The following is a 27,939-nucleotide window of genomic DNA, read 5'->3' as shown; positions in this document are numbered from 1 at the left end:
GATGTGCCACAGGATTAAGACTTCAGGAAGCGAGCGCTAGGCTTGATACAAATTAGTCAAGGTGTTAATATTAGTATTTATCTTTAAATAATTTTCTAGAAGCAATTGTGCAAGGAAGTGCATTAAAACAGAATAATCTTGCAAAAGACCATTAAAGTGAGAATCTGGTTTATGATGTAGTTCTGATGAAAAACAGCACTGAAGAAAGACTCTTGCCTGATAGCGATGGAGGCATCTCAGTCCTGGGAATGCCTGCTAAAATGATGTCAGAGAATCCTATAGTGCTATGCTAATGGAAGAAAAAAACAAAACCCTAAAAAGAGTACTTTAGAGTCCCTTTAGGTGGTGGATCGAATAAAAATCATAAACTTTCCCATTCTACCCACTCTGAAGTGTATGAAAAAAAAAACAAACAGTGAAAGAGTTCCTTTTGTCACCTATGCCATGTAAAAGTCCTGCTGACTAGCAGTCATACACATCCCTTCCTTCTGAATGACATCTGCTTTCACTGCATAGAAATGGGAAGAAACAAATCATACAAATACACCTCAGAAGTTCCTTCCAAACAAAAGGCTTAGGTAGCAAGTGTGCCATCCTGTAAAGAATAGCATAGCCTTGCTAAGTAGCGTCTTGGATATTACCATGGTTCTTCTCATTCAGCAAGTTTTTGGTGGCTGGCAGGAACATCTCCATGAGTTCAGGCACCTTTCTAATGACATGAACAGCGCACAATGCTGCCTGTATAGGAAAAACAGGCCTGTTAGTACATACTGTAATGACAATGATACATGTTTTGAGAACATCTAGCACAGTGGGAACTATCACAAATTTCATGATATAGAAAGGCCTGGAAAGTTTATGGTACATTTTTCCATCTCTCTGCTACAAGTGATACTAAACAGCGCCACAGAGAAGAGTTCAATAAAACTACCACGAGTGAGGAGGGAAGGGGGGGGGGGGAAAAAAAAAAAAAAAGCACTGAGCTACAAAAGTAATACTCCCACTAGCAATGGTTCATTTTTACATTATTCAATTCAGAAGCGGTAGTAACTGCAAAGCAGCTCTGCCTTTAATAGGGCTACTTCAGTCTGTCTTCCTGTTGCTAGGGAGGGGATAATGCATTGGAAGCAATTAATGAAATTTATGTCAAATTTATGGCTCATTTTCTTTCCCTTGAATATCATCTCCTTCCCCACAAAATAACTTCCTCCTGCAGTTGGTGGTCCCTATGAAAAACAAAAGTATACTGCAAAAAAAAAAAAATTGCCTACTTCTTCTAGGTGCAGAAGCAACAGGAGACACTATTCTTTGCAGCTGCTTGAGAATCAAGTGCACTGAGGGCCTCTTCCCAGAATACAGCAATACCTCCTAACATTGCTTTCTCTCCAATCTCTCTCTAGATCCAGCACTAGACAAAGAAGGAACAATGCATCTCTTCCTAAATCTCACTGCTTCCCTCCCTCCCCAAGACTTAACAATGAAATAAATTTAAAAGAACAAGGGTGATTACACTTTGCAGATGCTACAGCACACTTGCTATGGAAACGAGACAATTTGTAATTGCTTGCCCGTTTCAAGCCCTTAACCTTTCTATCCCACATACTACCATCATCATCATCAACAGAAGAGATCAAATAGATTCAAATCTTCAGATATCGGCCTGCACTGTTAATGATCAAAGTTTCTCTGGACTTATCTGAGAAGATACAGAAATAAAACTGATAACTAGAAGTTTTGGGGTTAGTGTCTGTGAACGGGCAGGCGTTACCATCGATAACCTTAAGGTAGAGAGCATCTAATTAGCAACAACTGCCTCACCTGTTGGAGGCTTGTCTTTTAGAGGCTTACACACACTCCTGCTATACACAGACAAGGAATTTTGACCTCTATCTGTCTTGCACACTGGGAAAATGCTCAGCCAGTGTGATCCAAGCCATCTAGTATTCCAGATATTAGCAAGGTATCCGATCAATCTTGAGTGTTAATCCATAACAAAGTATTCAAAAGTTCCCTGAAGTACCTTCTTCCTAAGATAGGAGTTGGAAGTTTTGAGGAGCTTTTCCACCTCTCCTGCAAGGTCTCTGCACATTTCTGAGGAGCCCATGCAGCCAAGAGTGCAGAGTGCCAGCCCCTGCACATATTGCGTGCTGTGATTAAGGTCACTGTAAAGGAGAACAAAAAAAAGCCAATCAGCATGCACACAGAGAACCTGAACACACAAGAAAAGGCATCTATATCTACAGTCATCTAAACAGCTGCACACGTGGCCCAGAAGAACTCTCCAGATTCTCAGCTATTTGGGAGCATGACTTAGGAGCAACAGCAGCTTTGAGTGCATGTGCCACAGGGTTTGCGATACTTCTACTTAGAATCCTCAATTATAAAGATAAAATACTTGGTTGAACCTATCACGTGGGTATCTAGGGATTGAGCTGAGAAGGAGGAAGACTACACAAAATTCCATTAAACTTCTGAAGTAAAGACAAAATGTTGTATTTTGGAATTTGCATGCAGAAAAGAACCTAACATGAAGTACAGTCCTGCAGTGACTCTGTGGGTTGTCCTAGTTTAAACATGCTCTAGGATAGGCTTTAGCTTTTGCATTTACAAACAAAACAGCATACAAAAATCTATGTAAAAATACCCTCTATCCTGAGTAAAAGCCACAAACCCCGCCACTCGCACACCTTGAAAATAATCCATACAGAAGCTTTTTTTAGCAATCCTAACTATTCATATGCCTAAGGAAGTTGCAAAAAGCGGTCAGTAGGAAGTTAAACCACCTAACAGTAGATGCTGTTCCTGAGGCCAGCTACCAACGTCACATTAAGTGCAAGACAATATAGCTTCCGCATGGCAATTCCAACAGCCTTTAAAACTGATTTCTACACTGCTTTTCCATCAGACTACTTGGTACTCATGTCACCACAGTATCCAGGATTCAATGTTCAAGAACATAAAAAATATGGTTCCTGGTTTGGGAGGCAAGGGGAGCTGGGGACCGCGTGATGGGAGAGCAGGGGAAACGAGTGGTACGTAACCAAATGCGCACAACATGCAGAAAAGCAAGAGACAGTATTCTGGTTGTAACATCAAGCAGCTATGGCAACATGCAGACGAAGGAACAGACAGCACATGCCACTAATAAATGGGTTGGTTTTTTGTTTCCTTCCTTTAACAAATTTTTGGCAGCTATATAAAGCTGTGTGTATAGCAAGTATGTGCTTTACAAGGGTGCTCGCTTTTTTTGTATCAAAAATCTAGGTCTTGCTATAAGATAATGAAAGACAATGCCATAAATCAAATACCTTAATGTCTAGATAAAAGCAAGACAAAGCAGTAGATGCAGAAGCCAAAGGAGAAAGCAATAAACAACCCACTGAGATGGTGGGAAGCTGTCCACCAGTTTTGCTCAGCTTTCAGTCTGACCCATTTCCAGTTCAAACTCACTACACCCTTACCACACAAATTCATTTTAGCATAAACACTCAAAAGAGGTGTTAACGTAGCAGCCCGGTTCTAATGGAAGAGCCTCACAGGTATGACATTTCAATGAAAAATCTTGAGCCAAACGTCTCTTCTCTCCTGGACACCAGGTCCAAAGTTAGCAGATCCTCAGGCCTGCGGTTTTGTCAAGTTTCTTTCCAAGCACTTTGAGGCCACAGTCTAACTGAAGATCAATAATTTACTTGCTAATATCTGGGAGGCTTATATTCTAAAAGTAAATAATAATAAAAACAGATACACCGCACACAACCAAGCAGGCATTTGGATAAATCAGCTAGAACCCAGTTGTTCCACTCCTGCTCCCATCCATCTTGAAAAGGAGTGTTACTGGAAATGCACCAATCATCAGCTACTGAACTAAATGTGAAACAGTCCCAGTTTAACACCATTTTGCTGAGAGAAAAAAAGTAATAAAAAAAAAAAAAAGATTGTTTCCCATCCTCTCTTGTCTGATTTCAGCAAGATGCCAAGCAGACCACACATCCCAAGTTGCTGCCTTGCTTCCAAGGAAAACCATTCATCAGGACCATTAGGCCAACCTTGAAAAGAAAGCAAGATACACAGCCTTCATCCTTGGAGTCAGACGACTCTTCAGAGCTCGTCAGAAGAAGGCAAGTAAACACAGGACAACATGGCTGCAGCAATATATATGACTGTGACACATCATGGCCAGTTCAGCCTATAAAGTTTTAACAGTGTTATAAAAACATCCTGATTCAATCATATTTAAAAGGTGCATGGACCTTTATTGATGCCGCATTACTGCTCGCCTGGCTCTTTCCTACTGCAGGCTGGAAGATAACTCATTTACAGAAATGGGTAAGAGTTCTTTACAACAATTAGAGGTCTTCTGCACTGGCTGAGCTGCTTACTGTGGTCATTTCATCCTCCTGATTTCATTTATCTTAACATGACCTCCAGAAACATGTACTATCACTCTGTAACAGTAGTTACATGAAGTGTTGTTTGCCACATACACCTCTTCAGGACCAATGCAATTTTATAGTCTCTTCCCTCTAAGGAAGCCAGACAGGATCATCCAATACAGTACAATACTAGAACAGTCTTGTACGGTCAACAGCATACAATAAATTGAAGATACCAGTTTTCTAACACAAGGGAAAAAAAAAATAAAGCACTCAAAATATCACTGTCAGGAGTGTACTTTCATATCCTGAAACCTCAAAGCATGTGTTGATGGAGAGAGAGGTGGTACCCTTACTTCTTGATGCAATTGGTCATAAGAAGATGGACATCCTGTCTCTCATCCAGCAGCAACATGGCACCTAAATACCCAATGCGCTTGTCTGTGAATTTCTGAGAGGCAATGAGCTTGAGGCACTCCAACTGGAAAAAAAAAGGAAAAAAAAAAAAGAAAAAATAAAAAGACAGAATTAGCTTAAACTACTTAGCTAGAGGAGAAACAGACTGAGTTTTGATGTTTACTCATTTAGGTCTCTCAGAATGCATTTTTTAAAGTATATTTTATTCCCATTTTGGTGATGTGGAAAAAGAAAGGTTAAATGACCTGCCCAAAGCTCCCAGCAAGCCATCAAGAAAGTCATTAGCACCTCCTGCATCTTGAAGTAGCCAGACACTGTTGGCCTTCCATGACTTCAGATATACCAGATATGTGCATTTATGTCAGATCACAAAAGTAAAAGGTAACATATTTATAGAGACAACAGATCCGTCATTAAAAACAAAATAGTAAAGATCTGGAAATCTAGATCATGTGCCATGTTCGATATGCACTGGATACTTCTGAACCAGGCTTAAATGGGTCCATCTACCTACCAAAGGGAGGACCAACGCTCTGTAAGTGAAGCTGTCAAAACCAGTTTTTGTTTATTATGATCTGTAACTAACTTGCTAGCTAGGTAAACCTTAGATACAGAGACAGTTAAGTTTTTGTGCTGCTCCATAATCTCTATTTGAACACCTGAAGTTTGACTAAAATCATACGCATTGTAGCCACTACAAGCTTCCCTTTCACCATGTAGAAAGGTCAACTGTGTTCAACAGCAGAAGGGAGATCCCTAAGGTAACATGCATAGCTGCCACTTGCCCTCAGCTGATTAAGAATTTAATTGCTAACCCGTTTTTCAACTTAACACTTTCTTACTGCAAAAAGAGACATCAATGGCAGAGATATCCCGACATTTCTACGCACTGCAATATTTTTCTCTACCAGGTAACTAACCAGGCATAATCAATCTCTGCTTTCCAGACAGGAAGTAGCAGAAATGGCTTCTCAAAAGAGGTAAGAGACCTATCCCTCACAAACACATCCCATAAGTCTGTTTTACAAATTAGCTGGGGCAGCAAGTAAGCATACACAATGGTTTTAAGGAGGGGTCAGACAAAGCTTGCAACAGATCCATTTTAAAGGAAGTAACGGGGGCATGCACAGGCAAAAATACAGGGTGCTGTGGAAAGTTTTTCATGGTCCCTAGCTATAGGGAAACTTGAACAGGGCAACAGACACAGGTGAGATGCAAGAAGCACGCGCACATCAGGAGGGTAAAGTTGTACAGGATACCAGTAAGAAAATTAAAGTTGAAGTGCCAGAGAAAGTAAGTGCTATGGCCTCGCCACTGACGAGTTCTCACAACTGCACGGCATCAGAACATACAACTCGGCTACGCAAGAAGGTGTCACATATGAACACCCAGCTAGTGCAGGGTGACACACTGATAAGAAAAAGCTTGAAAGAAAGCAATTTCAGTTTGCTAGGTTTAAAGGGGCTGAAAATCTAGAAGAAAGAAACACCTCTGAACAATAAGATCAGTCATCCACAAGGATAACTGAACTTGCACAAATGGGCCAGATCAACCAGGGATAAGGTACAGAACACTAGATATCGACATCTTATCTTTCCAGTGCTTTCTGTAAGAGAATAATGCACCTCTGAACCAACTCTCTTCCCCAGGTTTACAAGATACTTTCTTATACAACCCTCTGCAAAAATGCAATGTAGAATTGATGACATCTAAGCTACAGTGTAAGAGCCAACAAAGGCAGAAGACGAACAACTAAGAAAAAGCAGAAGGAAACTAATGACTGCAACAGACGCTGTAAGATATATTTCCAGTACTTTTGAATTTGAAAGATGTTATTGAAATTTACCCCATGAAAGGCTAATGAGTTCTTGTTTCACTTGAATACAAATACATGCAAACTAGCTTCATGCACAGCAATACTGAGAAACATGATCAGCTGAAGCTCTTGCTAGGTCTAATTAGTGGAAGAAATCTTGATACCATTATAGCCATTACATTCAAAGGAACAATTAAAATCTGCTACATCAGTACTGGAACATACATTAGTAAAGCTGGATATGATACAGGCACATAGCCAGACTACAACTTACCCAAGTTTTTACTGACACAGTCACTCTTCCAACTGGGTTTTTTTTAAGCAAGTAGAAATAATGACAATAATAATAAAAGTTATGTGATCATTTGCCCAGGCTGCCTGACACCTTCTAAACTTGCAAAATGGGCTTTGCACATGCCCAGGAGACAGCTTGCCAACCAGTGCATCTCAGTGTGCACTATGGTGTTGATGCTCATATTTCTGTACAAGATATCCTGGACCAAAGCTGAGGATCCCTGGCTTGGAAAGAAGTAGATCAACCATCCACTACTTCTGACGCCTTCTCTAAATTCTCTTTTATTGTTGGTTACCCCGTCCACACTGCTAGCTGAAATCTTTAATCTAGCTTACATCTTTAAGAGAGACGGTCTAACACAGCCTGGGGCTCTCTTCTGTTTTTCACCAAAACGCATTTCCTGCGTATTTATCCTGTCACTCCCAGAAACTGCCTGTCTACAATGCTGGACCGTCTGTCTAGAAGACTCCACTGCTGGAACAGCGTGTCTTCAACAGGTCCCCAACTCATGCAAACTATACTCTACCTACACAACATTTAACACTTCGAAAGATTCCTTCCAGTTCTAAGCATTGAGGACATGCAAAGGTCTGCAACTTACTCACTTGGCGAATGCTTGTTAAAATCCCTTCTCAGCCTCAGGCTCTATACCTTCCTGAAAGCGCAGCTGATGAACTACATGAGAACCAAGGCCATCAAATGAAGTACTCTGTTCCCAAAAGAGTCAGCATAGATGCTTCTGTTTGAGATGTAGCAACCTCAGCAATAATAGTTATTGAATAATTTGTTTTATCCTTCTTCCACTGAGAGTGAAGAGGTAATTTACCATTACCGACCAAAGCAGAAACTGAAAAACTATTAGATATCTGGTCTAATCTTCCATATATGGGATTAAATACTTGAGTACCAAGATAAAATAATCCAAATAAAATTTAAACATGTTCCTAACATAGGTCAAATGTAGAAATTCTAGATCTTACACTTATCTGTAACACTTTTCATTCTTCTTGCAGCTCTTAGATACTTAGCCTTAATTTTTGTGACAGGAAGTTTCGCTCTTGGACCAGGGAGCCTGGCTATGTGAAGCGTTAAGAACAGGATAATACACAAATTCACTTGCTCTTCTGCAACAACTCGTTATGCAAGAAGAATCCAATGATGGAGAAGTAAGATGATGAACTTTATATGCAATAACACAGCCCAGACTCACTCCCTAACACTAGGGCTATTTGGAATTTGATTTCAAGTGGTTCGAGTTTACTGTTTCAGTGAGACATGTCAGGATTGGTAAATCCAATCATGAACAGATAGACTCCCAAGAGCTGAAGCTACTCGAAGGGATACAACAATTTGACTGACTTTTTATTTAGCTTTATGGAAGGCCTAGGTTAGATTACTACTAACAGGACACTTAGTGACTTCTAAGCAAAACAGACTATGCCCCAAAGACTAAGCAACACTCAACCTGAAGAACATCTTGTAGATCAAGAACTCCCACCTTCCTGTCTCCTTTTCCCACAATCTACCTGTGTCAAAAATAAGCCAAGGATGGAAAACTCGTACCAGCATTCTCCAAGTCACCTCATTAAGATGGGGATAAGGAACACCAATTTCTTACTGCTGGGAACAGACCAGCTCTTATCTGCCTGGAATAGATTGCTTTAGAAGGAAAAGGGTATAGAACCTCCTTTGAAGCATCTGGTCTTTTCCATCAGACACAGAACTCCAAAGTCCTGTTTTGAACCCATCTAGAAATATCCGTATGTACTGGACTGTGGTTTAAGAACTACTGCTCTGCAGAAACATGGGTGGTAAGGAGCAGTCAGTCTGGCAAAACCAGACTAACCCTAAGTTTCATAACAAAATATGCACAGCAGATCTCACTAACAAAGTCAAAACTAACTAATGTAGGTTCAGAACATATGTGAAGGCGGACCTCAAAACATCCCCAAGAGCAGACAGCAAAAGTGCAGCTAGGAATGCTCTGAACAAGTCAATGTGCTCAAAACACACAAAGCAGACTGGCATATGCACATAGCACAGCAAGCGTTGGACTCTGACCTACCTGTCCAAAATGTGCAGGGTATCCCAGCATGTGCATATACAGCAGCTTTGCCACATTTCTGCATCGGTATGTGTTATCTTCCTCTCGGAAGGATGACCGGATAGCAGCACATTCCTTTTGGATCATCTCACGCTCTTCTGCCTGGGTTCTTGCTGTCCGGATGGTCCGGATCAACTCCCGCAGTCTGATGGGGGCTGGCATCCTCTGTGAGGAGAAAGAGATCTGTAAACCTTGTACTGTACCTAAAGGCTTCATAATGGTCTCATACTTTCACATATTTTTTTCTTTCTCACCCTACAATTATATAAGTAGAAGAATCAAGAAAATGTAGACTGCTTCAGTAGTATGATTAAAAGTAAACTTGAAAACCAGAGGAATTAATTGTACCTCACATTTGCTTTTCCAGAACATTAGAAACAGGAATGACTAAGCTTTGAGCTAGCTGTCAGGTGAACATAACATGAAACCCAGCTGTGCAGATATTTCAGAGAATCTTCTTTTAAAAGTAAATAAATAAATCAAGTCGATACCTTCCCTTTATTATACACCAAACAAAACAATCCTTCTAAAACAAACAATCCTAAGCTGAAGTTGCCGGGGGAGGGGAACCTCAGTCCCTCGCACTCCTACCAGTTGGATGCCAGTGCCAGCAATAGATGCCCAGAGCCTGGAGAAGGATCACAGGTCAGCAGGAGAGCACCTGAAGAGCAGCACAAAGGAATTCCAGCCACTCCAGCCAGTAAGTCAGCTTCATCAGGAGCCCAACTTAAATGCCTCTATGCAAACGTACATAGCATGAGGAATAAACAAGAGGAGTTAGACATGCACGCACCCGCCGATCCATGATCTTATTGGCATCACAGAGACATAGTGGGATTGCTCCTATGACTGGAGCGTTGGAATGGAAAGGTACAGGCTCTTTAGGAAGGACAGGCAGGGGAGATGAGGAGGGGCTGTCGCCCTCCATGTCAATGACCAGCTGGAGTGCATGGAGCTCCGCCTGGGGATGGATGAGGAGCTGACCGAGAGCTTATGGGTCAGGCTTAAAGGCAGGGCAGGGACAGGTGACATTAGAGTGGGGGCCACCCGACCAGGAAGACTGAGCGGATGACGCCCTCTATAGACAGATAAGAGCAGCCTCACGTTCACAAGCCCTGGTCCTCATGGGAGACTTCAACCACCCTGATATCTGTTGGAGGGACAACACAGCAGGGCATAAGCAATCCAGGAGGTTCCTGGAATGCGTTGATGATAACTTCATTCTCCAAGTGACAGAGGAGCCAATGAGGAGAGGTGCTATGCTGGGCCTTGTTCTCACCAACAAGGACGGGCTGGTGGGGAATGCGAAGCTCGAGGGTAGCCTTGGCTGCAGTGACCATGGAATTGTGGAGCTCAAGATCCTTAGGGCGCCGAGGAGGGCGCACAGCAAGCTCACTGCCCTGGATTTCAGGAGAGCAGACTTTGGCCTCTTCAGGGATCTGCTTGGTAGAGTACCATGGGATAAAACCCTGGAGGGAAGAGGGGCCCAAGAAAGATGGTTAATATTCAAGGATCACCTCCTCCAAGCTCAGAAGCAATGCATTCCAACAAAGAGGAAGTCAGGGAAAAACACCAGGAGGCCTGCATGGATGAACACGGAGCTCCTGGACAAACTCAAACACAAAAAGGAAGCCTACAGAGGATGGAAGCAAGGACAGGCAGCCTGGGAGGGATACAGAGAAATTGTCCGAGCAGCCAAGGATCAGGTTAGGAAAACAAAGCCCTGATAGAATTACATCTGTCCAGGGACATCAAGGGCAACAAGAAAAGCTTCTATAGGTACGCTGGTGATAAAAGGAAGACTAAGGAACCTGAAGGTGCACAAGTCCATGGGACCTGATGAGATGCATCTGTGGGTCCCGAGGGAACTGGTGGATGAAGTTACTAAGCCACTATCCATTGTATTTGAGAAGTCGTGACAGTCAGGTGAAGTTCCCACTGACTGGAAAAGGGGACACATAACGCCCGTTTTTAAAAAGGGAAAAAAGGAAGACCCAGGGAACTACAGGCCAGTCAGTCTCGCCTCTGTGCCCAGCAAGATCATGGAGCAGATCCTCCTGAAAACTATGCTAAGGCACATGGAGGACAGAGAGGTGACTGGTGACAGCCAACATGGCTTCACTAAGGGCAAATTGTGCCTGACAAACTTGGTGGCCTTCTATGACAGGGTTACAGTGTTGGAGGATAAGGGAAGAGCAACTGATGTCATCTACCTGGACCTGTGCAAAGCATCTGACACTGTCCCGCATGACATCCTTGTCTCTAAACTGGAGAGACACGGATTTGACAGATGGACCATTTGGTAGATAAGGAATTGGCTGGATGGTTGCACTCAAAGAGTTGCGGTCAATGGCTTGACGTCCAAGTGGAGACCGGTGATGAGTGGTGTTCCTCAGGGGTCAGTATTGGGACCAGCACTGTTCAACATCTTTGTCGGTGACACGGACAGTGGGATTGAGTGCACCCTCAGCAAGTTTGCCGACGACACCAAGCTGTGTGGTGTGGTCAACACACTGGAGGGAAGGGATGCCATCCAGAGGGACCTGGACAGGCTTGAGAAGTGGGCCCGTGCGAACCTCATGAAGCTCAACAAGGCCAAGTGCAAGGTCCTGCACACAGGTCGGGGCAATCCCAAATACAGGCTGAGCAGAGAATGGATTGAGAGCAGCCCTGAGAAGAAGGACTTGGGGGTGCTGGTTGATGAGCAGCTCAACATGACCCAGCAATGTGCACTTGCAGCCCAGAAAGCCACCCATATCCTGGGCTGCATCAAAAGAAGCATGGCCAGCAAGGCTGAGGAAGGGGATTCTCCCCCTCTACTCTGCTCTCGTGAGACCCCACCCGGAGCACTGCGTCCAGCTCTGGGGCTCCCAACATAAGGAGGACATGGACCTGTTGCAGCGGGTCCAGAGGAGGGCCACAAAGACGATCCGAGGGCTAGAGCACCTCTCCTGTGAGGAAAGGCTGAGAGAATTGGGGTTGTTCAGCCTGGAGAAGAGAAGGCTCTGGGGAGATCTTATAGCAGCCTTCCAGTACCCAAAGGGGGCCTACAAGAAAGCTGGAGAGGGACTTTTTACAAGGGCATGTAGCGACAGGACAAGGGGCAATGGCTTTAAACTGAAAGAGGGTGGATTGAGACTAGATAGAAGGAAGAAACTCTTCACTGTGAGGGCGGTGAGGCACTGAACCAAGTTGCCCAGAGAAGCTGTGGATGCCCCATCCCTGGAAGTGTTCAAGGCCAGGTTGGATGGGGCTTTGAGCAACCTGGTCTGGTGGAAGGTGTCTCTGCCCATGGCAGGGGGGTTGGACTAGATGATCTTAAGGTCCCTTCCAACCTAAACCATTCTGTGATTCGATGATCCTGTCACATTACTGTCTGGTGGCACTGGTACAAAAAAGAGTGTGCAAGAAAAGTGTATTCCACATGAACTCCAAGTAGTTTCACTTCACCAGATGGAATACTGATGGAGCCACCTGAACTAGAGAACAATTTAGTCTTCCGAGTATTCCTCAAGAGGAAAATGGCTCTTAAAACAAAAGCCGAACTTCAGAATTATGTTCAGCAGTTGAACTTTTTAGTTCACGCTCACCAAAGCAAACTTTTGACTTTCTGCGAGATCAAATGATGCAAGCATCTCTACAGTCATCTTTCGTCCACGTTAGACTGCGACTATAACTAAGCCATTCTGATAACAGATAATGTCGCGCCAACTTGTAAAAAGTTGCCGTGGCAGTCTGCTACAGATTTTGTCTGGGTCACCGTCCTCCCAAAACGGTGTGTCATACGTTTTAAGCACTGCCATATCAGAAGATGACGTGCATTCAGATGCTGCACTAACTGGCTTGCATGACACCACAGAACTGACAGGCTGGGAAGCATACAGAGCTAGCAGGGGAAAAGCAGAGAGAGATGCACGTAAAATGAGTAAAGGTGGCCTCACAGTAAGACAGCTGAATGCAGCTCTATAGGTCTGGATTATAAATCTGGTCTCCTACAGCATTCATACATAACACTAAGTTTCTTTGGTCAAACCATGTAGACTCCTCATATACCAGTTCCCCATCTTCATACATAGAAAGTCTGAATTTACAGAGACACAAAGCATTCAATTCTGAAAATGGAAGAGTAGCGATGTTCTTTGTGCATAAGGAAACTGTGCCCCAAAATACCAACACGGGTAGGATCAAGATTATTGGACACATTAACCCTCAGTCTTACCTTACCCCTCCATATGAATTTATAACACTTCCTCACATTACTGTGATATGAATAAATTAATGTTTACCTATGCATTCAGATGCTGCACTAACAAGCATCACAGAAATGGTCAAGGGGAAGTAAGAAATCCGTCTCCAGAACAGTATTTGAACATGCAATAAATAAGGCCTTTGAATGTGGCAGTCATGTTCTTTTAATGCAGCTTGTAATGCTCCTACGCTGAAAAGATCTTCCTCACACAGCATCGTATCTACATGCGTATGGGGAAGCCTTTAGTTAGAGGAGTCTTTAAACCCTTACCACAGACCTCTGCTCTTCAGCTAACAGTACAAGTGATAGCGGCAGAACTGTGGTCTTTCAGCAGCAAGTTAAGGTTGTAGGATCACGGCAAGCAGAACATGAAAACCCTGCAGAGCATTAGGAGCAGTACATTGAGACGCTCCTATTGTACAGAGTCTCTGGAGATTTCGGACGCCGAAGTGTAAGTCTCAAAGGAGCACGTACAAATCGTTTTTGCAAACATTATTCGGCCAAATTGGAAGACTATTTACACCAGTGCAACAAAATACACATCCTCAGAATAAGAGGACAACTCCCCAGCACTCATACTGGAAGTCAGCCAGAAACAGGAAGGTTTCAAAGCTTTTCAAAGAAAAGGTAGTTTAATTTTATTCATTTCCCGCTGCATCCCCCCTATCCACACATAATAAAATACTTTTCCTACCTTAAGAGAACAAAATACTTTTCTAAAATCCTGCAAAAAGCCTCTGATGCATAGCTTGCTTGGGAAATTTCAGGATGAGCAACTTAGAACTATTAAAAAAAAAAAAGGAAAGCAACTAAAAACATGGATTTAAATGGCTTGTAAAATTAAGGTAACTGGGCAAGAGTTAATTAGTCCAAGCTAGAGTTCCAATATAGCACATACTAGTTGTTTCCTAGCTGTTGTCTGGTTGTGTTGCTTTACGCTGCGGTAATTTACTCCTAGTAAAAAGGGACAAACACAGATTAACTGTGTGCTATCACTGGAGACTTGTTAACTTGCTGCTAATTACACCCTACTACATATCCCAAAAACTTGTTTGCATAAGCCTATCCTTAGAGCCTGCCTTCAGAGCTGAAACTCCGAATAAAACTTAAGGCACAAGGCCTGTCTACCTAGGAAGTTATTCTGCAATAAGGTAGGATACAACCCCCTCCCAAATTCTATGAATCCTTGTAACAACATCTGCTTAAGTTCATGTTTCTATTCTGAGTCTGTCATATTGGAAGTGGTCTCAATCTCCTATAAAAGCTATTCTTAATTAATTCAAGTTGACCCCTCATTTCTATAGTAGTCTTCAACTTAACCTACTAATATACATGAAGAACATGAACTGCCAGCCCTTCCCTGTCCTAAAAAGGCAGTCAAAGAAGGCAGAAAGGCGATGAGAAATGGCCATGCCAGGTCTGCTCAAAGCTCCATCCTGTTCAGCGCCCTGTCCCTGACAACAGCAGATGCCCAGGGAAGAGCGTAAGAACAGGGCAAGCATGGAGCAATACCTCCTCAGAATTCTCTTGCAGTCTTCAACAATTTGTGGCCCGAGAACTTCCAAAGCCAGAAGTAAAAACCACTCTGGTTTTATTTGGAACCCAGGTAAACTTCCAGAACCAACAATACTCCGCAGGACACAACCCGAGTTCCACAGCTTCACTGCGTGGCATATGGAGAGCCAGCTACTTCTGTTCTGCATTTCCAACTGCTTGTTTCCACTGGCGCTCCCAATTATTCTATACGCTTCCACCGTTATCCCTCCCTCATCCTCCCCAGTCTGAAAAACGCAGCCTCACATCCAAGCCCTTCCCCGACTGATTACCTTTGTGGCCTTGCCTGCACATGCTACAGTTCTCCTGCATCTTTTCTGAAGGGGGAGAGGAGAAGCAAAACGCTGCGTGCAGCATTTAAGAGGTAGATATGCCATTGATTTATTTGCATAAAATGTCTTCTATTTTGCTCCCTATTATTTCCTAATAATTAGTAACACTCAGTCTGGGGTTCTGAGTGCTACAAAGTGCTCAGCTTGTGTTTTTCCATAACAATCTCATAAACCCAAAAATCTCTTTCCTGGGTGGCAACAGTCTGCTTAAAGTCCCTAATTTTTAAGCCTGGACTCACCTCCTACACACACGTATCACATGGTTCTAAACTGATTTTGATAAGCCACGCTCTTGTAGGAAAACTGGGAAGAAGTTAAAAAAATAAAAGCACTACTGCAGGAATATTCCTCTGCAGTCTATAGGCAATAATTTCACAATCACTAAGATGACCCGCGTGCAGGATCATGCTGGAAGAGGTGGTTCCCGTCCTTCCATTGTGCTGACATTGGCATTCCTGGGACAGCACACCACATGAGGCAACCCGCATATCTGAAAATCAGCTTGCTACTGTCCTCCCGAGAAGAGTCATCTTCAGACGCATCAGTTTGGCTTGTGCAGACACAAAGGCGGCAGCGAGAACATACAGCTTTGGGAGACCAGAGATGGAGTGGAAAAGAGGTGAAGTGCTCCCCTCCAGCAGTAAACCACACTTATGCTATGGTTCTGTACCCTAGTTAAGTTGATCTAAAACTTTAATGTTCCTGAGAAGCCAGGCAGTGGCCATTATAAGTTAAAACCACGACCGACTTTTTTATTTTAAAGAAAGAATTCTTTGGAAACTTTCTGAAACACTAATACAGACAGTCTGCAAACAAAGTGCAGTGTGGGAACAACCTGCTTTGATATCACAAGTCCTTTTGCTCCCACTCTGAAGGGTTTATAAACTGCTGAACGTTGGTGTCTTCAGCCTGCGGCCTGTACACTCGCACTGCCTTCCTTGCGGCGGGACCAAAACATTCTGCAGGTATGCCCATAGAGGACTTCAGCATGTTAAGTTCGGCCCTGGACAACAGAAAGTAAAAGGACAGACTGCCTAAACTGTTTTAGTCAACAGGGAAACAACATTGACCGAAGTTCCCATATATTCTAAGTGCAGCTTTTTATGAATGTTTACTTTGCAGCCTTCACCAGCGTTTAGGCAGGACTTCCCACCTCACTGAGAAGGCAGGTAAAATGAAAACAAACACTGAAGATCTAATATAATTTCACCCTAACATCATCCAGCCACTGAACAAAACAAACAGTCTATATTTACAAATGCCCTTGCATAAATCATCAGCAAGCCACACTGTAAAGATTATTTTTCCTCCTCACATCATAACCACAGGGAAGCAAGCAGAAACCAGCATTTCAGAAAGCAAAGAATCAAAGAATAAGACTCATAATCAGACGACAGCCAAATTATGAGGCTACCTCCTGTTTTCGCCTGCGTAACACACTAACAGGCAGTTACTACAGGCACAGTCCAATCTGAACTACTTGCTAAGAGCAATTGTATCTCACGTACCCTTCCTGTCCGATAAGGACAGGACAGCTCAGAACCGCTCTGACGGAGGACAACGTGAAGGGCAGAAGACAAAACTATGATTTATTTTCCAACACTCAGAACTTCCGTCCTTGTGCTGCAACTCCATACTTGTTGGGTTTTTTAATCAATATTAAAATCATTCAGCTTTTTTTTTAAATATACCTTTGAATTCTTCCTATAAAAGAAAGTTTCACACCCATCCATATAAAATAGTGCCTCCCCCTCACAAATCACGTCACACTGTTATTCCATGGGGCTTGAGCTCCTTTCCTGTGCACACCCTCTTCTGGCATTTCAGTGCACAGTAATTCCCATGCAACGTATCAGGTTGGCTTTTCTTCCCCTCCACAAGAAAGAGTTCTCTTACTATCAAGAAATTCTTACATCAGGTATTTGATTTCTGCCTTCAGCAACTTTAAGATTCTTTTGCATGCTAATGCACTGGAAATCTCATCTCATTTTTAAGTTTTAGACATTTCAAGTAAGTGTAAGTGATAGATGTTGCAGGTGTGAAGAAACTTTGGACATGAGAACACTTAAACTCAGAAATATTCCAGAACAGATTAATATTTACCTATTATCAACTATTCCAAAGCCTATTATAATGCCGACAGACCTTCAACGTGACAGACCTTGGGTAATTCCTGCTGATTTTCTGGTAAGTTTGACTGTTTGCATGACACGATATGCACACACCGAAACAATTAATAATATGGTGAGAGCTTTCTCACTAATGGACTGCACGATCAAACATCTGTTGCCCTGTATTGATGCACTACCGGGCACGAAGGGGAAATTGCAGGGAACAACAGCAGCCGCCGTGCCAGGTAAGGCATAAAACTGACCGAAGCCCGTACGCTGTCTCAGGACGGGAAGCAGCGGGTGTACAGCGGAATTCACAGAGAAAGCGCATCTCCTCGATACCTTCCCTGCAGCTTAGGGGACATCCTGACCCACAGACAGTATCTTTCTGCATAGCACCTCTCTACAGATCTATAGACTTATCTAATCACTTTTTTAAAGCATCCAACCTTTTTCCCATTCATACCCATGGTAATAATTTGCACAGTTTAACTATAAATTCCATGAAAAGTTATCTTCTGCTTTAAACCTGCTGTCTCACCAAGTAAAGGATACTAAATGAGTTCATACACCGTGAGAAAGTAAGCATTCATCACCTATTAATTGATTTTATATCATCTATGATTTTACAGCCTTTAAGCGTACCCACCCCTCAGCCACCTCCCTTTCTAGGCAGTAAAGTCCTACTCTAATCTCTTCCTGTATGGAGCCATTGCACAATTCCTCCCTGTCGCTCTCCACCTCTCAGAGTGCCACCTTTGGTTTGGTTTGTTGGTTTTTTTTTTAAACAAAGAGTAGACCTACAAAAAGTATTCAAGCAATGGGTGCACCGTGAGTTTACACAAAAGTGTGTGGTTTTTTTTTTTTTCTTTGCACTTAGAGAGTTAAAAATGTTTAAACCACTTTGCCTGTTCGGCTGCTGTTGAGCTGACATTTTTATAAAGATCCTACAGATAGCTCTAGGACCCCTGGCTTAAGTGACAACTTATTTAGAGCCTTTCACTATATATTTATCTTTATAGTAATTTCTTTTCAGTGTAGGCATTGCTTTGCATTTATTGACAATGAAGTCATTTTACCATCTTATCGCGTACTTCCTTAGTATCACAAAATCCTTCCGCAGCTTTAGGATGAAACTGTCACCTCACTATTCACTCCTCTTCTCCAGACTGATTTATGAACACACTTAACGGCACAGTTTCGCAGAGTGCCTTTCAATAACCTCTTCCTATTACAAAAGCAGACAGATTTTTCTGTCGTTGTCTGGTCACTATTGTTTCTTCCTTAGCCAGTTATTAATTCACAATAAGATCTCCCTTGAAAAGCTGTGCTATAATGCAATAAAAAAAAAAAAAAAACAACAACAAAAAACTTTTGTTAGAAGCTCTGTCAAGATTTCTGAAAATCCAACAATTTTATAATCCAGGCCACCTTTACCCATTTGTTAAGAACTTGTGAAGAACCATGCAGTTCCTGGGTCCTCTCCTGGCACCCTTTTAAAAAACTGGCATCACACAAACTACACAAACACACCAGATCACCTACCCTTGTTGTAAATAAAGTGTTGATTAAGATAGTGACATATCAGATTTACAAGTTGAACAATTCTGAGTTCCTTCAGAGATACTGGTGAACTTTACTTTCTATTGGCAATTTATTACTAATTTTAGCTATTTGTTCCAAGAGTTCTTCTTGTGACATTTCAGTTTGAGAGTATTTCTCACAAATTTCAACATGAGAATCCCAGTAAGTTTTTCCATACAAAGCACTGATGTAAATAATGTGGATTTTTTTTTTTTTGCTATGAATTTGTTTTCTTTACACATTGTTTATCAGTCTGACTTCTAATGTATGTCTCTGCTATGTATCATATTCCTATACTGGGCAACAAAACAGAGTCCTATCCAGGCACGTGGCCTTCAAAAAAGCATCTCATCCATGCTGAGGTACTGAGAAAATGAATTATGAACCCCAATTGAGAAGAAGAATAAGGGCAGGAAAATAGATCAAGAATTTTGCTTAGGAACATAACATAAGAAAACTTCAAATACTAAACAGTTCTTCCTTTTTACTGGATCTCTCAGACACTTTGTCACATTTTAAAGACATAGTCAGACATGGCTTCCACATAACCACCAGCAAATCAGTTCTCCTAGACCACCTCATTGTCTCAGTTCCCACCTGTACAGCACAGATAATACTGATTCTGCAGGCGTAGTAGCTTAAATGCCTCTGTTACTGCAGCATTATCCTAAGCAGCAGCAAGGTGAAACAAATACGGTCCATTTTGCTACCGCCCACAGAATGGCTTCCTAGAGGCACCTGCAGAATACAGGCACCCAAAGAGCCACGTGGTGCTCACAAAAACTTTAATTGCAGCTCTTAGATCACTGACTACACCAGGCAACAAGCATCAAGATGGTATATGACATAAGGTCTACTGAGTAAATAACTACAAAACTGGGAGAAGCCAAGCCAGCAGGGACTGCTGGGGCACATACTACCACTTAATTAAAAAATACAGAGCCACATGTGCAGCTCAAACACCTGAACGAAGGAGCTGGGGATGCCTGAGCAGCCATTTTTCATGTCCTGCCTGTTAATCTCTCCCAGAGCTCTAAAGTTAGCAGCATATGCCCCCTGGTCATCAAGCAAAGGTCCATAGTTTGTAGGGGTCAAGAGAGCTAATCATCCTCACTCCAAGCCATCTGAGCAAACCAACCAGGTTTTGTGCAGGTATCGCAAGACTTGATCAAGTCATTCAGAATCTCAGTTTCGCTCCCACCCCCCAAGAAATTCCTTCAGCTTTTTGAGGTCCATATATTTTCATACTCAAAGGTGACCCAATAAATCATCCACACCGCTTCCTGGACAACCCCATGTTCATCTGGGTGACTCCTGTCCAGGGGCAGGCTGTAACTTAACTATTACGCCCACAATGCTATGACTCGAAGTAGCACGATCGCAGGCCAGAACCATGCGTTTTGCAGACTTAGTGGAAAAGCAGGCAGAAGAGGTATAATAGAGGCAACGAGATTACATGGATATTTCTACAGGATGGAAAACATCAATTCACACAAGACAGCAACCACTTCACATGATATAGTTCAAATCAGTATGCACTTGCAGATGTACAGCTAAAGAAAACAAAACACACTACTAACCAAAAGAGAGAAGACCGCACTGGCTCTGCTTTTCTTGTTCCTTTCTAGAGGAAATACACCTAAGAAGTGCCATGGCCTTCCCTCCCCTCAGTCAAATCAACTCTCAGCATTACTTGTGTATCCATTTTCTAGGATTCTGATAGATCACAGAACAATAGGAAACAAACATTTTTCCACATACACACTGCCAAGCAATCCGTGACTGGAGGCTAGACTCACTGAGCATGACAAGCTGTAAGAGCAAGACAGGCAGAAGGTCTCATGCCCTCCATGGATATAGAGCTGGCACTCTAGGAAGCCGCAGCATAATAAAAGGCACAAAGAATGGAAAAGGGCTTCAGCAAGCCCCAGATGACGATTTACTGACAAGTACTTACGATTTTCCTGATCATATAAGCCAAGTATGGACAACGCACAGCATAACCATAGCATGGCTCTGCCAAGGCAATCAAAGAGTTACGGTATCAAAATCTTACTGGGACTCGATACACCACCATACAGACTGCACTAAAGGAGGGAATTAGGGCTATACATCAATAAACAGATTAATAATGAGAGTTAAAACAAAAAGAATACTAAAGAATCATAAAAGCAAAATATAAATAGCATTAAACAATGTAGAGCTCAGAAGAATTAAAACACTTAAGTGATCGTCTAATTTTGACTATATAACTTGTCCTGAAATGAAACAGAATCTTGAAATTCACATTGTGAACCACGTGAAAGATTAAGAAAAGTCAGCTTCAGGTGACAACTACAAAGCTATCAAATAGCAAACTGCCATGAAAAATTAAATTTTACCGACTTCTCTATATTACAGAAATGCATTTCATTGCACAAGATGACTAACACAGAGGACCTATCAAGATGACTAACCTAGAGGACCTATCATCTAGTAATGGCAGACCTGCAGTTTAACTTCAGCTGGCTAAAGGCAGCTTAGAACTTCCTTCAAAGCAGTAGGTCTTGTTCTGCAGGATTAGTTAACATTTTTCACCAGTACAGGCATATGTTTTTATTCTTTGCACATCAACATAAATGACAAGGCAATTTTTCAAAGTAGCTACCTCTTTTCTCATTTTGTTTACAGCAGCAGTTTCCCTCTGCCATTTCTTCGCTAACTACGAGTTCTAGGAATCAGGGATGATCCCCGAGTACCTGAGAAGAGCCTACCAGATAATATTTACAGTATCTGGCAGGACCGAATGCAGAATTCTTCACCTCATCAAGCCTGTTTCCCCCCTTCTCATTTTGAAGGCCTTGCTCGTTAGAGTAACTTACTGTCAAGATCAAAGCTTCTGAGAGAGTCAGATACCTAATTCGGATTCGTTTCAACGGTATAGGTGGCTAGTGTCTAAGTTCCTTTACAAAAAGAATTCCAGCTTTCTTCCTAGTCTCTGGATTGCATGAAAGGTGTTACCTCAGTGATTCTCCTCCCTCTGCTATTCATGAATTCTTGCCCTGAACCAATAAAAAAGGCATTCTTTCTTTATGCAGCTTATTCCCAGTAAACTATCCAAAAATGAAAAAAATTAATCAAGAAAACAAAAATCAATATGTATTAAAAACATTTCCTTTTCATTTAAATTATGCTTCTAAATCACTATTTTCTCCACTTTTATAGACTTTTACTAGTTAAGCTTGTCATGTTTCAAAGTTAAAGATTTCATTCAACATGCTGTTATGCCGAAAATATTTAAGTATAGAACCTTACTAAAAGTCTCTCTTAGAATAAAATTATATTCAAATATGATTGTTCATCAAATAACCTTTTATATTTACAAAAAGCACCTAATATTACCAAAACCTACATGTAAAATGCTCAAGTGCTTCAGCCAACCTATATTCCTCTATCAGGAATTGCAGTGTAAAGACTAAAGGACTTACTATCCTTAAACGTGTAACTGAGTTCAGATCCTTCCCTCCGGAAACTATTCAGAAATGTTAGCTTATGTCTAAAAAAAAAAAAAGTTAAACCCACTCCTTCAATATATTAATGAAATTAAAAAAAAAAAAAAAAAGAAGAAAAAGTTGCTTAACTTTTTTAGGGCAAATTATCAAATTACCAGACGTTTTAAAATCCCATTATTATTTAGCCTTGAATTCTGGAAACATTAAGACATGAAACCTGACAACGCTCATGGAATTATTCACAGAAAGGCTTTACTGTTTGGGGAAATTAGCTTTTCCTGTAAACAGTATTTCTGAACTTGGTTTATCCTTGAAAGCAACCCAAGACTGAAGAAGCATACATTTTCAAACACATCTAAAATACACAACTTAAGCTGCTCCACCCCAACGCATGCATAAGTAATCACATTCCTCAAGCAAAAACAGCTTTTGGGAAGTTACATAATTAAAGCCTGACCCAACTCCCAACTGAAATCAGTAGCAGAACTCCCCTACGTGCTTCAGTACGACTGACTCAAGCCTCCTGTACACAAAAGCAGAAGACACGTCTGCACTACATGAAAGGAATAACTGCAATGGTTAGCTACAAAATACTGATGGCCTCAACTCCACACTACTATCAGTGGGCTTCACACTTCTATCAGATACTTAAAAAAAAAAAAAAAAAAAGAGAGGCATATTGACAGTAAAACCAGAAATATACACTGCAAATAGAGATGAAGCTGTGCACAAACGCAGAGATATTGGTATACAGTCTAGCATTATCAATATTTATACAGAAAACAGTAAACACCTAATCAAGGAGCACCATCATCATCAAGAAGGGCAAAGAAGGGCAAAGGCAACACAAAAGGGTTGAGAGAAAACGCAACCAGCCATACAGCATTCCAAGTGGAAAAGTAATCTCTCTTGAGAAAAAGCTATTTAATACAACAAAGAGCTAGAAAGTAGAAAGTAAGTGACATCAGAAAATCAAAAAGAAATTAAGGCAGCAGGGGGCTTCAAAATATAGTACGATAATAAAAGGCATCGGTGTTACATTTTGCATTATACAAAGACAACCTGGGGAAGGGGGGAAAAAAAAAAAAAGAGGTTATGTTTTGAGGCATTTTTTCCCCTTACAAGAGCTAAAAAATAAGTCTCAGAAGACATGATGGTCCCATTCCCAGTTTTATTCAAAACCCAAGAAATGTAGCACAAGAGTATTCAAGAGGCAAGCCACCATGCTGTTCAGAAGCCGAGAGGAGGAGGAGAGACAGGACAGGGACAGAGGATGTTATGCTGCTCTTCTTAAGGACCCTCGGTTTGAACAGATCCCAGGAGCCAGCCGGACTGAACGCAGCCCTACCGCTCCTTTCTTCGCTTCCTGTGGCTGCAGCCCAGCAACAGAACTTAGCGAGACCAGGTAAGCACTTTTCATCAGGTTCCCGTTCCTGCGCAACAGTACATACACACCAAACCAAACGACTCCTGAACTGGCTTCAAAAGATTCAACCATTACAAATATTAACCTCAACACCTGCCAAAGAGGAAAATAAATATTTCCCTTTTCTTACAAGCTAACAAATGAAGCACTGGAAGAAGAGTTACCACATCTACTTAGCTGATCAGTGTGACAGATGAGATCAGAATTCCAGATTTCCTGGCTTCTGTTTCTATATTTCAATCACTGCTGACCTACATTACCTTTGTATTTCTCACCTGCTTCTAGTTTCCTAACTATTTTGATCCGTAAGGTAATCTGGTTATTTTACTTCCTGTTCAACCTTCCTGCAGAGTTGAAATTAAAAAAAAAAAAAAAAGCTACTACTTTGTGACAAAAACCCCACACCTCTCTTTACCTTGGTTAATGCCAGACGAAAGACAAGACGCTGCATTTTTACATTCATTAATATAAACTTTGCAATATACCAGGTAACTTCAGCTATGCCCTACGAAGCTCTAATCTTAGATTTTACCTATAGCATCTCTGCCAAACAGCAGATAAAGGCTACTTGTGATATTAGCAGATTCACTTGCACTCACGTTACTGTAACTCTGTTTTTCGAGTTACGGCCTCATGGTACATTACTTATTAACTCCAGAACTCTCATCCAATGAAGTAATACTGCTACCAAGGCAGACCAGACCCTTTTCCTCAGAGAACAGCTGAGTGCCATGTAGAAGAAATTAACACCACCTTCAGTCAGAAGAGTTTGCCTCATTATTAAAAAACACAAAGAAATCAAACAACCTGTCTGGTGAAGTTATATACATTGCCAACTCAAAAATAAAAGCACATATTCATACTGAAGAGGCACAAGAAGCTTTACTGAATGAGCGCCATCAACTTTAGAATGAGCTAAGATTTTTATGAGCCCTTACACTTTGAAAGGCGACTTTCCAAATCTGAACTGCATTAACCAGTGCAGTCTGTCTGCATGGCTAAGAACAGACCAATTCCGTTCCTTTGCTGCTGTTCACAGCCTTTTTACGTTATTGCCTGACAAACTCACTGATCTCATTTTAGCTTACAATGATGCCAATGCAAAACTCTGTATGCAAAGGAGCTATCAAGAATTGAACATTTTTGTATCCCTTACTCTCTCGCCAGGACATTGCAACGAAGGTGCTGCAGGACCCCCCATTCCTATCATACCACCTTTAGGAAAAAAGCCAGATCAGCAGTCACAGGAGCAAACAAACAAAAGAAAAGAAAAAGGAAGAGAACGCTTTTTTGTCAAAAAAGGAGGAAACCTGAAAGTTCTCTTACACACTGGAGACAGAAAAGCTGGATCCCTTCCCAAGACCATTACCCCAGACTTACTTGCCCCTTCTCAACTCACAGAGACTTAAATACCTTCCCCTCCTTCTCCCGCCGTGGAAGGATCGAGGGGTTCGGCATGAAAAAGCCACAAAATCTCTTGCCTTTGTTGAGCTCTCAGGTACCCAGTAAAGTTTTCAAATCCTGTGCCAAATACCAGAGTGCACATGAGTAGGCAAAACAAAGAATCTGGCAATAGAATAGGACACACAAATAAACAAAGGAAAAAATAACGAGTGTAGTTGGGGGGAGGGGGGGATGGACAGATGGACACAGGCATACAGAAAACAGCTGTGCACTATTGCAAAGAAGCAGAACAGGAAAAAGAGAAAAAGAAAACAACACAAAAATATCTGCCGTTTTAAATGTTGGATGCTAGGGGTACTACACAGGGAAAAATATACGTATATTTTACTTTGTATAAGCCAGTATGGGTCACATACACCTTCTGGTCACGCACATGAAACGTCATCCTTCCAAAGGTGCTCCACTGGGATTCCATACCGTTCCACTAACAATTCAAGCATCAGAAACTAAAATATATCACTAAGCATTTCTAAGCATCATTTACAATGCAATAAAACACACAACTGTTCTTATCTGCAAACTTTAAAAAATGCTTACTATAAAAAAAAATAAATCATAATTTGTCTTATTGCTTGGGAGAGAAGAGAGAGAACTCGACCAACTCCCTTGAAGAAGGGACTTGAAACTGTCTTTACAGGCTGATTCTCAAACAGCAGCCTGCCACTCACACAAACCCATCCCTGCAAACGCCTTTGGCCAGAAATCATAGATTTTTGTTGCTGTTAAAATCCACGCAACCGTGAGACCACACGCAAACGCTCCAAGTACTAGCGAGACGCTAACGGCACCGCTCCGAGCAGCTGTGCGGCACAAGCAACCAAACACCAAAGGGAGGATGGACGCGGACGTCCAAGCCCCTCCGCGGAGCCGAGGGCCTCCAGCCCGGCCGGCGCCGCCACGCTCCGTCCTGACGGAACTTCTGCGCTTCCCACTTCGAAAAACGCTGTGCAAGCTCGCCCCGGTCCCGGTAACGGGGGCGAGGGGAGCGGAGAGAAACCTGCCAGCGACGCCGTTCCAGCGGGGGAAAGCCGAAGGACGCAGAGCGCGCCCCGGTGCCGCGGCAGGCAGCCGGGGCAGAGTCCGAGCCGGGCCGGACCGGACCGGCGGGCGGGGGCGGGGGGCGCAGGCCGCGGCCGGGGGCCGAGGGCGGCCGGCGAGCAGTGGCGCCGGCCGAGGCCGCCGGAGGGCATCGGGCGGCCCCGCCGGCAGAAAGGCCCGCGGCGCTGCCCGGGGCCGCAGCCCGGCCGCGGGGCTCGGCGGCGGGCAGAGGCAGCGCAGGCACGCGGGGCCCCCGGGCGGCCGGGACCTCGCGGGCCGCGGCAGCGGAGACCCGGCCCGGCCGGCGGCGCAGGGAGGGGAGGCGGCGAGCGGCGAACGCCCGGCGCTGAGGCGGGCTGGGGCGGCGAGCGCCGCGGCCGCACTCACCGGGCCGGTCCCTGCAGCGGAGGAAGCAGCAGCGGCAGGAACCAGGCATTCAAAATGGCGGCGGCGGGGCCGCAGCACCCATACCGCAGGCGGAGGGATCCGCGAGCCGGCACGCTCCCCTCGGCCTCCCGGCCTCTGCCGGCCGCGGGTGGGGGGGGCGAGGGCGCGGCGGCGGCGGCCTCAGCGGGGAGAGCGGCGGGGCGGCGCGGCACCGGCGGCGGCGGCGGGGCAGAAAAGGCCGCTCGCACTACTTTTTCTTGGCGGAAGCACCCGCGATGCCGGGCCTGCGAGGAGACGGGCGGGCGCCCCGTGGCAGTCAGTGATGACGTCACGCGCGGGGCGGTCCCCCGCGGCGAGCGCTGCCCCGCCGTGAGGCCGGGCGGGTCGCGCCGCCCGCAACCAGGGTTCCGGGGCCCGGTCCGCGGGGGCCGCCCGGGAGGAGGCCGGCGGCGCTGGGCGCAGGGAGCGCGCTCTCGGCCCGCCGGCTCCTCGAGCTCCTCCTGAGCGCTCGCCGGTGGCTCGCGGGCGCACGCCGGCCTGGCGGCAGGGGCTCGGCCCTGCGCCTTCCACGCGGCAGCAGCGCAGAGCCCAGCGCCCGGCGTAGGAGGCCGGTGGGGAGCGGCCGCGCGCCCCGGGCTCGCTCTGCCCTCGCGGGGACGCCAAACCGGCCCGAGGGGGCCCGGGCGCCGGGCGCGGCTGAGCCTGCGGCCCGGGAAGGGGGAGCTCGGGGAGGGGACCCAGGCCCCCGCTCCCGGCACGGCTCCTCCCTGCGCCTCCCAGCGCCCTCTGTCACCGCAAAAACCGGGGAGCGCCGAGGAGCCGCGCGCCCGCGGGGGGCCGGCCGGCGGCGCCCAGGCAAGCAGGAGGCTGCCCGGAGCGCGGCGGGCGAGGGGCACGGGGCGGCAGGAGGCGGTGCCGGGGCAGCGGGGCAGAGACCAGGCGGGCCGCCGTGCCCCCCGCCCCCGCCCCCGGGAGAGCCCGCCTGGGGCGCGCGGGACGGCGGGCGCCTCAGGACGCGGCCGGCGCGGCCTGGGGATCACCGGCACCGGGCGCCTCCCGCAGCCGCAGCGCGCCGCTCCGGCCGGGCCGAGGGCCGGGCGCGGGCCCGTCCTCCCCCGGCGCCCGCCTCCGCCGGCCGGCCCGCCCGCCGGCACGCCCCGCCCCCGGCCCTCCGCCGGCAGGGCCCCGTGCCCGGCCCCGGCCCCGCAGGCCGCCCGGCGGCGGCAGCGCTGAGGCCGGGCCCCGCCCGCTCGGCTCCGCCCGGCGCCCCGGGGGCGGGCCCGCGGGGCGGGCGGTGG

General features: G+C 44.7%; 1 protein-coding gene across 5 annotated transcripts in view; it reads right to left on the bottom strand.

The window, feature by feature from the left end:
- Positions 1–26,908, bottom strand: part of AP1G1 (adaptor related protein complex 1 subunit gamma 1) — a 54,054-nt gene extending 27,146 nt beyond the window's left edge. Inside the window, exons 1-5 of one of the 5 annotated variants that reach the window (XM_087740905.1) lie at positions 26,642–26,908; positions 8,967–9,170; positions 4,730–4,854; positions 2,021–2,162; positions 642–738 (exon numbers count right to left, since the gene is read on the bottom strand). In XM_087740905.1, the coding sequence (XP_087597031.1) occupies positions 642–738; positions 2,021–2,162; positions 4,730–4,854; positions 8,967–9,167 (565 nt within the window). In that variant the 5' untranslated portion in view covers positions 9,168–9,170; positions 26,642–26,908. Of the gene's footprint in view, positions 1–641; positions 739–1,271; positions 1,293–2,020; positions 2,163–4,729; positions 4,855–8,966; positions 9,171–9,596; positions 12,629–26,641 lie in introns of those variants that run through there. The other 4 variants (XM_087740908.1, XM_087740907.1, XM_087740906.1 and 1 more) reach the window with 4 other exon arrangements.
- Between the last annotated feature and the right edge of the window lie 1,031 nt (positions 26,909–27,939).

Source organism: Nipponia nippon, unplaced genomic scaffold, assembly GCF_047370975.1.
Source record: "Nipponia nippon isolate SJK-2023a ecotype South Korea unplaced genomic scaffold, ASM4737097v1 scaffold_7, whole genome shotgun sequence".
NCBI classification, from domain to species: domain Eukaryota; kingdom Metazoa; phylum Chordata; class Aves; order Pelecaniformes; family Threskiornithidae; genus Nipponia; species Nipponia nippon.
This window is presented reverse-complemented; position numbering and strand designations above follow the sequence as displayed.